At 38.3% G+C, this 13,603-nt stretch overlaps 1 protein-coding gene across 1 annotated transcript; it reads left to right on the top strand.

Moving 5' to 3' along the window:
• Positions 1 to 777: 777 nt before the first annotated feature.
• CD248 (CD248 molecule) lies at positions 778 to 4,981 on the top strand. The gene has a single exon (XM_063438507.1). The coding sequence runs from the start codon at positions 1,191 to 1,193 to the stop codon at positions 3,471 to 3,473; it is 2,283 nt and encodes a 760-aa protein (XP_063294577.1). The 5' UTR covers positions 778 to 1,190; the 3' UTR covers positions 3,474 to 4,981.
• Positions 4,982 to 13,603: the final 8,622 nt, after the last annotated feature.

Genomic DNA, 13,603 nt, shown 5'->3' with positions numbered 1-13,603 from the left:
ATTCCTGGTTTAGAAAATAAACCACATAATTTTACTTTTTAAAAAAATATATATTTTATTTTCTTTGTTCATTAATCCGAAATTACATTTCTTTAATGCGTCCCCTTTATACACTTCAAATTATTCAGGGGTATATTCACTAAACAGAGATCTGTGATGAGATAAAAGCTGAATAGAAATATCCATGCCAATTGGGCAAGTTAAAAAAAATTGCAGCTTGGTTATTGGTCTGAATTTGGAAATATAGCTTTTAATGCACCACATTTCACTGTTTAGTGTGTAAACCCCTATGTGTCTATCGGTTTCATTTCTCAAAAACATTCAATTATTTGCATTCCTTCTGTTAAATACTCTTCATCTACTTAGCAATGTGTGTACATCCTCAACTCTGTCTTTCTTTTCTTACATGAAATATGATTTATTATAGAGCTCAGTTCTTTGTATCTGTATCCCTGTATTGCCTTTTGCATCCCATTCTATCTTACTAATTCTTTCCTTCCCTCTCTCTTATTCCCTTTCTGTCTTGCACCTCCCTCCCCATTTTCCCTTTCTCTGCCAGGATAGAAATATTTTCTAAATCTCTAGGGGTCTGAAACCAGGAGTAAAACAGGAGAGAGGAAAAGAGAAAGGAAAAAAAAAGACAGAAACAAACTTTGTCCATACAAGGATGATGAGGGGGAGGGAGCATTCAAAGAACATGTGGGAGATGGAGACCTCCCTTCCAAATCCAGAGGCTCTGCACAGAAAAAGAGCAATTCAGTTTAGGCTAACCTTCTCTCTGAAAAGCACCAGACCAGAGACTAAACTGCAAGCTACAGAATGAGAAATTGAAGAAGAGGAAAGCCACTAAACTGTGCTATAGAAAATAGTGGCTGGCCTGAAATAACACTAAGAACCAAAGTAGCTGGGACACACAAAAGCCGAATACAGCAGAAGACATCTGACAAGAAGAAATAATTCAGTTGTGAATAAAATAAAACTACAGCAAGAGACAGCATTCACAGCAGCTCAGCTGGAATAAAAAAGATTGAAAAAATCTCAGGATACCACTGAATTATGTAAAGCAAAATCCAACACATCTACAGCAAGCTGAAGACAAATCTATGTTGCTATAAAGAGAGTAAGTGGCTGTGTCACTGACCCCAGAGAAAGGACATCTATTTCTGACAAAAAAAGATCACAGTGACCGCATGCCAGCAAAGCAATTTGCATTTGCTGCTCAGATATCAATCCAAGGGGGTTTGCTAATTGTGCTACAAAGAACAAGTTTTTTTTACCTACAGACCAAGAGAAAGACCATGTTCTGCATCATACTCATGCTCCACTTACTAGTTTCCCTGTCTTCTGGAGAACTTAAGGAACAGGATGCACTATGTGGGCCCGGTGATGCATGCTATACCGTATTCCACAGTCGTCATACTTTCTTGGACTCTTGGAGAGCATGCCGTGACAGAGGTGGCAACCTTGCCACTATCAAAAATTCCCAGGAAGCTGCACTGGTTGAGCAACTTCTTACCTCCTCTGTGAGTTCACGTAGTGATGGGTTTACAAACAAACAAAGGTTTTGGATTGGTCTACAACGACAACCTAGGCAATGTGCACCACAGAAACCTCTGCGTGGCTTCACTTGGACAACTGGTGACCAGGATACAGCATTCACTAACTGGGCCCACCAAGCTATTTCTGTAGGATCACCAAGCTCTTGCTCTGCAGCACGATGTGTGGCTATAGGTCTTGGCAACGAGAAACCAGAGGATGATTTTAAATGGTTGGAAGGATCTTGCACATTGAATGTTGAAGGTTTTGTGTGCAAATACCGCTATCAAGGGATGTGTCCTGCACTGGCAGAGAGAGTTGTAAGTTATTCTGCACCGTTTGGTTACGAGGGTACCTGGCTTGATCAACTCCCTTTTGGCACAGTGGCAATGGTATCATGTGAGGGACAACCACAGGATATGTCAGTGCTCTGTATGCTAAAGGAAGATGGTACTGTGGGCTGGAACATGGATGAGCCATTATGTCAGCGTCATTTTTCCAGGCAGTGCCAAGGATGCCAGCAGCAATGTGAAGGAGGTGTATGTTCTTGCCATGAGGGATATTTACTCCAGCCTGATGGACGTTCATGTGAGCCGGTAGATGAAATGAGCTATGAAGATCATACATCAGAACAAGGATGCCCATGTCAGTATCAATGTGTTAGCCACAGTGGGATGGGCAAGGGATACCAGTGCATATGCCCAAATGGATATCAGTTAGCTAATGATGGACATAACTGTGAAGATATTGATGAATGTGAAGAAGAGTATGACCGTTGTGATCATGCTTGTCAAAATACACCTGGCTCTTATGTCTGCTCCTGCGACCTTGGCTTTGCTCTCTCAGAAGAGGAACCTGGGCATTGTGTGGATGTTGATGAGTGTCGGATTGCCCATGTATGCCAGCAGATGTGTGTTAACTATGATGGAGGGTTTGAATGTTTCTGTAGTGAAGGTTATGAATTGGATAGTGATCGTGTAAACTGTAAACTAACTAGTTATAATCCTAATCTACCTATGACCACTTCAGAAGAAGAAGGGGAGGATGAATCCTATCCAGATGAAGATGACAGTAGATTTGTGGATAGCATTCAGACAGAATGGGAGCAGGCAGGTGCAACATATGGAGGGAGACGGGGAACATGGGAATCCACTGACATTGTTAAGGCCGAAGATAGAACCATTGTAAGTGATAATATAGACAAAGTCAAAACCACATCGTCTATTGAAGAAATTTGGTTGAATAGGGAAGAATACATTGATGCAGACCCAACTATGCATGAGCAGGATAGCACTACTAATTCCTTAGTGGACTTGGAGACAGAAGGATATCACTTACCTTCCACCACTACCCAGCCAGTCCAAAAAACATCATTGGTAATTAGGCAAGAAAAAGAAACAACCAATTTGCAAACAACATCATCTAGACTTCATTTAACATCTTCCACCATGGCAGCCAGTTTATCATCAGAATCAAATCCAATAACACAAAATGAAGCTTTTGTCACATTGTTAGAGTCTAAAATAACCACTGATACATCTTCAACAGCAGAACCTGGCACCACCAAAGCTTCATGGGATATTATTAAGGAATCCACAGTGGCCGTAAAGGAAAACATAGTTAATCCGACCACAGAGGTGCTGGAAGTAGAAGATGCTTTATCCACACTTTCATCAGAAAGTCCTTTGCATAAGTACTCTGGGACAATATCCCCTATTAAAACTTCTGCTTCACCTCTCCCACAAGAATCCAGAGTTAAAAGGGATAATCGATGGCTTATAGTGGCCTTGCTGGTACCCTTGTGTGTCTTTCTAGTCATTATGTTAGCAATGGGTATTGTGTACTGTACCCGATGTGGAGGTGAAACTAAACCTCGCAGTGTTACTGACTGTTATCATTGGGTTACTGGGGGAGGGCCAGAGAAAGGCCTTCCCTGAATAGTGATAGAAACACCTTCCAGCTGGGTATATGTTTTAATGATTTGTAGGTGCAAGGATTCTAGAATTGCGAACTTGTACAACTGGTGTTCTTGTTGTGTGGGGCTTTATACTGGTCAGAATGTTCTATGTCTATGATTAAGTTCAGGGCATTGGTGCAATTGAGGTCACACTGTGCCTAGATCCTATAATTTTGTAAATAATTTTTAAATGAAACCTAGGGGTTTATTCACTAACCATCAAACTCTAGTGAATTGAAAACTGAATTGCACAATTTGGACAGAAAGGGCTGAGTTGGGAAAATTCCCTATCTGGCCATAGTCACAAATTGATCATTTTAACCAGAAATGAATGTGCAATTCAGATGTAAATTATTTACAATTCACTGATTAGTAAATACACCCTCTGGTTTTCTCGGCCTGTTCCATTTCACTTGTCTTCCACTCTTTTTTTTTTTTTTTTTTTTTGGCAGTATTCTATATCTTGCTCTGTACTTCTGTACTTTCAAGTTTTTACATTTTTGCCTTCTACTGTGAATATTCAACCACTCTCTGTATGTATGTCTATCTGACTTTTTTTTGGTTACTTATGTTTATGAGCTAGAATTCCCTCAGATTTATGTTGAGCACTATATTAAATGATGTTTACAAAACATCCAGCGGTCGAAGGTTAACCATTATTAGCTGATCTCTGCCTAATGCAGATGTCTCTGTCCATCCACTTCCTATGCCCTTCGCACCAATGAAATGCAATACTTAACCAGGTTCCTCTCATGCAGTGCTATTTGACATTTTAACCTACTCACTGCCAGAGACAGCTGGAAAAGTACAAGCATGCATTGCAGGGCAATGCAGATTGCTGAAGCTCTAAACTGAGAGCAAATAAGTTAAAGTCTTTGAATAAATGAATGTTACAGCAAATACCAACCAATTAGCCCTTGAAGTCTGCTCCTGTGAATCACAATGCTTAACTTTTTAGTTTGTTCTTAATTATATTTTATGTACATCTCAAGAATTCCCAGATTTGCTTCATTGTAAGTTGCCTGCTCCTTTCAGCTGACCAGGCTAAGCAGGGATTGGACAACATGGCTTTAGTCAGAAATCAGAGAATTCTGGGAAGATGTATTTAACACATAGGACCACTAGGCTACCCTGACATGCCACAGCTGACACTACACTTCTGTGATTGGTAGATTGGGTTTGCACAGTTACAGGCTGGTTGCTGTTACAGGCTGTTTGTAGAATGACAAGAGGTTGAGAATTACTAATTAAGTCTTTTATTTTTACTAGCATGATTTAATTACCTGACATAAAATAATGATGCTACGTACTGTGTAGAGTAACCTAAACCACCTAAATTGTATGAATCACTTTCGAAAGATCTGTCAGAAATGTCACTTCTTTAAGCTGACTCTGTTCTTTATGTTTGATAAGAAAGTTATGGAGGATAAGAAAATACATCGCTTCATAAATACTCCAAGCACCATAACCACTACAGTCCGCTGAATGAGTAGCATCCATTTAAGAATGAATTGACACCTAGCCTCAGGTGTGCAGTGGACCATTTGCCACCTCCTCTGCTGCTAAAAGCTCTGCCACTGAGCTAAGCCTGGCAGTGCAAAGTCACATCCATTGGCTGAGAGTTCTCCGTCAATGACATGGACTTACACTGCAGGGCTTAGCTCATAGAGGCTAAAGGAGGCTCCTCGCATGGGTTTCCTGCTCCAGGGGAAGCAGCGATGGCCACCCAGTGAGATCCAGGTAAGATGTCAAACATTCTTAAATGGTATGACCATTTATTGTTGGATAGTGCCAGCTCTCTCCTTTCACCATAACCATTACAGCGGGCTTGGAGTGTTCCTTTTAAAAGGTTATTATCATTATAACTACAATATAATGAAGCCGCATGAAAAAGACTTTAGCAACATTATAGTGTCATTGTAATTGTAGGCATCAATGCAAATTTAGTACCCTACTTACCTAATGCTTTAATAATACAGTTTACCCTGTAATGTAGACTTATCAGTAGTTAGTGTTTCAGGGTTTGTTACAAGGCACCTGCTTTCAGATAATGTGGAATGTAGCATGTATTACTGTCAGCTAGATGTCACCCTCTAACCTAGGTCCCTTAACTACGGTAGTTACAATGCCTCTTAACCTTAGCCTACCCCCAAACATAACTGTGTCCTCACCTTCCCACCTTAGTTTTCTACGCATTGCCTTAACTATGGTGTAATGATCCATAAAGAATGACTACATCACTATAAGGGATGTTCTACGGGATGTTACCATATTTATTTTTATATAACTTTCCATACAACACTGAGTAATAGAAAAAAAGTGCTCCCATTCTGACCTTAGTGGGGAGGTGCAGCCAGGGCACTGAGATCTGATGCTGTTGCTTATATTTGCATTGACCTTTACTTTCAGCCCCAGAATGGCAAACGTTCTGCAAAAGGTGCTCAGGGAATAAACATTACAGGGGCAAATAGGGTTATGTTGACACATACAGTGATGCATCCTGGAAAAAAAAACATGCTATTAATATAAAGGGTAAATTACTAAAGTTCGAATTCAAAATGAATTTAAAATTTAAGGTCAAATAGAAAAACTGGAAAAAAAATCTCGAATCCAGTATTGCTTTTTAATTCAGCCAATAAACTTGAAATTCACCTTGAATTTTCACTTTAGTAAATAACCCTGATATACAATTATTGTCTTATCCAAATCTATCACGTCTTTTTGGACACATAACATACATAACATAACATACTTAACAAACCAACTTTCATGTGCTGGTGGAGAGCACAGAAATCTTATGATGCATAAATGAAATCACTATCTTAATCAAGGAGTGATCCAAAAGGAAATTACATTTACTAGTTATTTCCTTTATACAGCACATGAATACTATATATTTCAGGGCAGTAATTTGTATGAACTGCCTTGCATGAAGAATAGATGTGTCCAGAACTAATTTTCTCTGAAAATAAGCCATGCACCTATAATGTGATGTTTAGAGCAAATCATTCAATGACACAAAGCTTTAGATGAGGCACATTGTGGTGTTCTAAGGTATAAATTAAAGTTATGTCCATTTCAGTTAATGGAATTTAAATTGATCTTGAAATTCCTTTATTCAACTTAAAGGGACACTATAGCTTAATGAATCAGTTTTGCTGTAAATATCATGCCCCTCCAGTCTCACTGCTCAGTCCTCTGCCATTTAGAAGTTAAATCACTTTTGTTTCTGTTTATGCAGCTCTATCCATTCCTCCTCTGGCTGTATGAAAACCATGAAAATGGTTTAATTTACAATCAAATGTTAACTTTCTTTAGAAGTATTTAGCTCCTGCTCTGTAAATTAACATTAAATACACACAGGGGGCTCCTGTAGGGTTAGAAAGCTATTAACAGAGCAGGAGATAAGAAACTGTAAATTCAACAGACTGCTATACAGGAAGTTTAAACATTAGATCTTGCTTTACAGGAAGTGTTTGGGAAGGCTGTGCAAATCACATGCAGGTGTGACTAGGGTTGTATAAACAATGTGATTTACCTCTTAAATGGCAGAGAATTGATCAATGATACTGCAGAGACATGATCTATATACCACAACTGATTCATTAAGCTAAAGCAGTTTTGCTTCTTATAGTGTCTCTTTAAAGCAGAACATCAGTAGTATACACACCACACAGTCAGGGTTATTCAATTAGAGTGATAATTGTCAATAGTTCAAAATTAATTCAAAGTGATTTTTAAATTTAAGCCCCTAGTAGCTGAAGTGGATGCATAGGTCACTTGGTCAATTTTACAATTGGGCTATTTTGTCTTTGTATATGTATCAATGTGTATGTACTGTGCAGTGTATTTCTGTTGTATACATGAAGGAACCAGTATCTTAAAATGTCTGTATGTATATATGTTTAAAGGCCAAAGGCCTGTATTTGTGGGAGGAGTTTAGCGTTCCTATAAAAAATTAAAACCCCTACTTACCTTTGCCGTGTTCAGTTCATCCCATCCACCTCACCCTTCTCCTTTAAACTTATTCTACCTGGCGGGCCCTCTTTTATTACTAGCCTACCCTTACGTCTGTATCGGCCCACCACTACCAACTTATTCCATTAATAATGTTATTGCACAACTTATATGTTACCGACCACAAATATATATACTTTCTGCTGGGGCCAAAATCCATGATATGGAGCAAAGTTGGTTGTGGTGTGTCGACACCGATATGCTGTTAGGCATGTAAATAAATGGGGCTCACCTGGGTAGTGATATAATAAAAGTGGAGTGGTGGGTGGGATGAGAAACGAATGGCATCGGCCCAAGTGAGGGGTTGCCTGAGTTTAAATACGATGGGTATCCCCTCCTTCACAGCTACAGGCCTTACTATATATATATATATATATATATATATATATATATATATGTATATATATTTTATGTTTTTGCTAAATGTAAAAAATATTAGTATTATACACTGACTTGTGTCTGTTTGTCATTGAAATGTATACATGCACAGTATATATTTAGAACATATGCAAAGCAGTGCACATGCATGTAATATGCAGGGCAGTGGGAGTATCTGTGAATTCCACGTAACACATTGTGTATATCTGATATTCCTCACAGACCAGTTTATATGTCAGTGATTTTTCATTTTGGGTTGCTACATAAATCTGGGTCCTCATTGGTTGGAATTGGTCCATTTGACCACAATCCCCCAGGGAATTCTCCACAATAAATGGTTTATTTTCTTCCCAGATTCGCATGACACAAAGAAGAGACTAATAAACATGTTTGGCAAACTTTATTTTAGTTCATGTTATATAACAATTGAAGAATGAGTCACTGAGCTAATTTTGTAATTGTTAATGCTGTTGCCAATCCAATGGAATGCTCATATGTTAAGCCTATTTTATAATAATATTAAAAGCCATGGGTATGTGTATTTTCCACTCAGGGCTATACTGTCCACATCAGTATTTAATGTAGAACACTTTGTGTGAGCAATATGTGTACAACGCTGCACATTATTTCAAGGAAATCACATTACATGGAGAACATGTGCTTTAATGAAGAGAATACTGGGTTATAAACAGAGCAATCTTATATGTGGTGTAGAGATATTTTATGTTATGGTTATGTTAATGGAACACTCAAAGATGCATAACCGCTACATGTTGATGTAGTGGTTAGAGTGCCCTGGTGGTATCCCAGAGTTATAAGGCAAACTATTTTAGAACAGTTTGGCAGCTTACCCAAGTCCCAGGGGCAGCCACACATTATCCGGGCACCTCCTGTGGGAGAAACCGAATGGTTTTATACAGCTAAGCACAGCCAATCCAGAACCACAGTCTTTGGCTATCAGTGCCAAGTTGACATTCTCAGTCAATGAGCATGGTCCTCACTGACCCTGCTTACCTATGTAGAGTTAATCTTATTATCATAAGGAAGGAGGTCAGACGCAGGGCAAATGGCAATGGGCACTTGGCAAGTTTTCAAACCATTCTAAAATAATCTGACTATATACTGTGGGATATCCCTAGGGCAGGAATAGGCAACCTTCGGCTCTCCAGATGTTGTGGACTACATCCCCCATAATGCTGGCAAAGCATCATGGGAGGTGTAGTCCAAAACATCTGGAGAGCCGAAGGTTGCCTATCCCTGCCCTAGGGTACTCCTGTAACCATAACAACTACAGCAGCCTGTTGTGGTTATGGTGCTTGCAGTGTTTCTATAAGCCTTCTACAAAGAGGCAAGTTACACAAAAAGTGGTTTATTGTACACACCCTCTGAATTACACACAATATAGGGGAATGTTAGGCAAAATTATACCTATTTACATAACAGAGAGAACAACAAAAAATCCACAGCACTTAATGCAGAGGTATACCCTACAGACGAGTGTTAAAACCAAGAGCATTGTAATATACAGAGTGTAGCTCAATATTCAGCAGTGAGCTCATTTATACACAGTATAGGATTGTTATACACAGAGAAGAGCATAATAGAATGCAAGTGAGTGTAGATCAGTGTATTATAGAAAGTGTGGTTCAATACTCAGCAGCAATTATGTACAGTACAGGAGTGTTATATTATACGCAAAGCAGTAAGTCACTACCAGCAAGCCCCCTCATCAAATCTTGTTTCTGTATGCCATACTTGTCCTATATCAATTACTAATTATTACAATTACCCACTGTATACTAGTTCAGCAGAATACTATGCTTTATAATTAGAAATAACAAGAGTGAATTACAGAGAGCAGAGTTAAATACAGAGCTCTGTATACAATTATGCACAGTACACAAGAATAAAATACACAGAGCAATACATCAACTCCATACAGAACTAGGAACCTCACAGAGCACAGTGATGCTGATACTGAACTGGGATTTATATATCCAGAGCAATGTTACACGGTGCAGGACGTAAACATAAAGCAGAACATTGCCAGCCCTCACCCTCAGCAGATCAGGGATTTCTATTTATTTATACTGTAAATGATACATTTGTAATGTTTTCTTTCCACTTTATGTTGAATGGCTGATAAATAAAATGATTTTAAACGAACAAAGGCTTCATTTATTTCAGCTGCCTCGCGCGCACAGAAAGTAAAAGACAAGTCTGTCTGCATGTTAATTCTAAAGTGCAAGTTATATAAGGGTTGCAGCTGTAGGTCTACAAAAGAAATGCCAGCATAATGTAATACAGTAAAAAACAAAAAAAAAAAAACAGTGCTCTTAGAAGTGCACTGAAAGGATGTAAAGTAAGTAGATCGCCTCTGGGTGCCTAAGTTGCTTTAGAGGCTATCCAATGTCACCTTTACTCTTGACTCCTGTACATTATTAAGTTTAAAAGATACAAAGATTTTAACCACACCAAACACTCTGGGCGAGGGTGTGGGCTATATTTACAAACTGCATTTTAATTCTGTCTGTTCAGCCATTTACATTGTTTGTCTTATATCTATGTATAACTATTGTATTCAGATTATCTATTCTTGGTTTATTTGTTAGTTTAGCTGCCTGTCCATAGGTATAAATTGAGTTTATTGTACAACTCTCTAAACGTATATGTGTGCATGTATGTAAGACTATCTTTTTCTGTATTCTGTATTTAGACAGGGAATGTGTCCACATGTTTGTTTATACACTAATATGGCAAGCCTTGGTGAGGCCTCTGCAAACTCTTTTGAGGGCCCTTTTCTTTAGCATACCTCTCTGGGGTGAGTGGGGTGAGTTGGGTTCAGTGGGGTGGGTGGGTGAAAGGACCACATCCATGTTGATCTGGGGTTGTAGTTGAAATAAGGAGCAGTCTATCTTGGGTTCTGTCACAACTCTGTGCTGCATGCAGAGAACAGCATTGCTTACTAGGATGGCATATATGGCATGATAAGCCAATATATAGTACATATAGACACCACACATACTGCCTGATGGCATAATAGCCGTAAGAGATTCCTTCTACCAGTATATGAATTTACCCCAGGTCCCCGCTGGTTGTGAGAAAATTTCTCTGTACAAAGTAGACTTTGCCAAAACATAGACTTCCAGTAAAAGTGGAACTAAGACATGCATGATGCTTATTATAGGAGTTTAGTTTTATAACAAATGGGGGTTTCTCTTTTGCCATTCCTACTTTAAATTCTATGCACCACATATGTTTTGTGGGCTATGCAGATATCTGTGTATATCTTATATAGATTGAGGTTATATCTCTTCCTTTCAACTACTTGACTGTTCAACTATTATTTTCACATTGACGTATCTTTCTATTAACCCCTTAAGGACAGAGCTTCAGAAGCTTGTCTTTCACTTAATGACAACGGCATTTTTTTGCATTTTTTGCTGTTTGCGTTCAACTGCAATTTACATTTTACTAGTTTATTGCACCGACGCATATTGTATACCGTTTTTTAAAGGACAGAAAGGGCTTTAATTTGATGTAACATATATCTACATAAATGCTTATTTATTATAAAAAAAAATACAGAAAAATGCAAAAAAAAATGAAACATTTTGAGTTTTTTTTAACAGTTTTTGCAATAATAATGTGTGCACAATTAGTGCAGGTTAAGGAAAGTAATTAAAAATAAATTCATTTAGTTGTTCTGATTTACAGAATATATAATGTGTCTGGTATTTTAAGTTTTTTTTGGTAGTTACAGGTCACAAAGCACATGGAGTAAAATAAACTTTAAATGTGGAGCGATTTTAGAATTTGGTATGTTTGTCGTGTAAGCTTAATAGCCATTAAAAAAAAAAAAAAAAAATTGCCACACAAAAGTATATATTTATATATAGTAGACACCACAAGCTATTTACCTAAGGTTGTTTTGACACTTTCTACGTAGCCATTTCACCGCCAACCTCTGCTAAATATTGGAGTAAAATTGTGTTTTTGGGGGTTTTGGCACACAAACTTATAACAAAGAACTTCTGATGTGTACTTTGTAAAGTTGGTGTGTGCTATTCCTGTACAAAGTTTTATTTTGTGTCCAGTTACATCTGCTGAGTAAAATTACACCCCCATTGTATGTCTTTGGCACTATTTTGTGAAGCTACAGTGCCATATAGGATACCTGTCCTTTTCAGTATTCACAGTCGAATTTTGAGAGACGGATTTAATGAGCCTATGCGTCCATTTGGGGTATTATAGTAGTTTGACTGTTCAAAAAAAAAAAAAAAAAACACAATGGCCTACCATTTGTAAAAGTAGACGGATTTAATGAGCCTATGCTTCCATTTGGGGTATTATAGTAGTTTGACTGTTCAAAAAAAAAAAAACACAATGGCCTACCATTTGTAAAAGTAAACACTCCAGGGTATCTCATAAGGTGCATATTGTGCCTTAACATGCCCCCATTTTTTCACCAATATATGCCAAAGTATGTGGTAAAAAATATTCTGTGCATTTTTTACATACGGATTGCATTTTTGCTGGGCATTTTGTATATTTCATATGTGCCACTAAATTCAAACCCCCCCAAATTATGCTCAGCTAAGTCTTCTGAGTAAAATGACACCCCCATTGTATGTCTTTGGCACTATTTCGTGAAGCTACAGTGCCATACAGGAGACCTGTCCTTTTCAGTATTCACAGTAGAATTTTGAGAGACGGATTTAATGAGCCTATGCTTCCATTTGGGGTATTATAACAGTTTGACTGTTCAAAAAACCCCCACAAAGGCCTACCATTTGTAAAAGTAGACACTCCAGGGTATCTCATATGGTGCATATTGTGCCTTAACATGCCCCCATTTTTTCAACAATATATGCCAAAGTATGTGGTAAAAAATAATTTTGGGCATTTTTTTACATACGGATTGCATTTTTGCTGGGCATTTTGTATATTTCGTATGTGCCACTAAGTTCAAAACCCCCAAATTATGCTCAGCTAAGTCTTCTGAGTAAAAAGACATCCCCAATGAATTATTGCGGCGATCTGGGGTTAATTTTAACGGGTGACGGACGAGGTCCATCACTCGTCGTTAAGGGTTTCCCCTGAGTGACGGACCTCGTCCGTCACTCGTCGTTAAGGGATTAAATTACTAGCGCCCACTCTGTTTGTATATGTACATATCGCCATCATTTTTGTTTTGTCTATGTGTACATTTGGTAATCCTCTGCCTGGCCAAATTTGGTTTCAGTTGTGCTCAAAAGTTTGCATACCCGTAGAGAATTGGTAATATATGGACCATTTTTAAAGAAAACATGAGTGAACTGGCAAAACACATTTCTTTTATTTCTTATGGGATTCATATTCAACTGTAGGTTATAACAGAATGGCACCATCATAAAACAAAACATGGAAACAAAGAAAAAAAATGAAATTACCCTTGTTGAAAAGTCTGCATACTCTTAGTTCTTAATACTGTGTATTGCCCCCTTTAGCATCAATGACAGCGTGTAATCTTTTGTAACAGAAGGGTATAGGCGCTCACTATATTACTTTTGTAATAGTTGTCTATGAGGCCCCTAATTCTTGCAGGTGGTATAGCTGCCCATTCGTCTTGGAAAAATGCCTCCAGGTCATGCAAAGTCTTTGGTCGTCTTGCATTAACCGCGCATGTGAGATCTCCCCAGAGTGGCTTGATGATATTAACACCTTATGGACACA

Source organism: Pelobates fuscus, chromosome 12 (genome assembly GCF_036172605.1).
Source record: "Pelobates fuscus isolate aPelFus1 chromosome 12, aPelFus1.pri, whole genome shotgun sequence".
NCBI classification, from domain to species: Eukaryota; Metazoa; Chordata; class Amphibia; order Anura; family Pelobatidae; genus Pelobates; species Pelobates fuscus.
The sequence above is the reverse complement of the archived record's forward strand: the minus strand, read 5'-3'. Positions and strand labels throughout refer to the sequence as shown.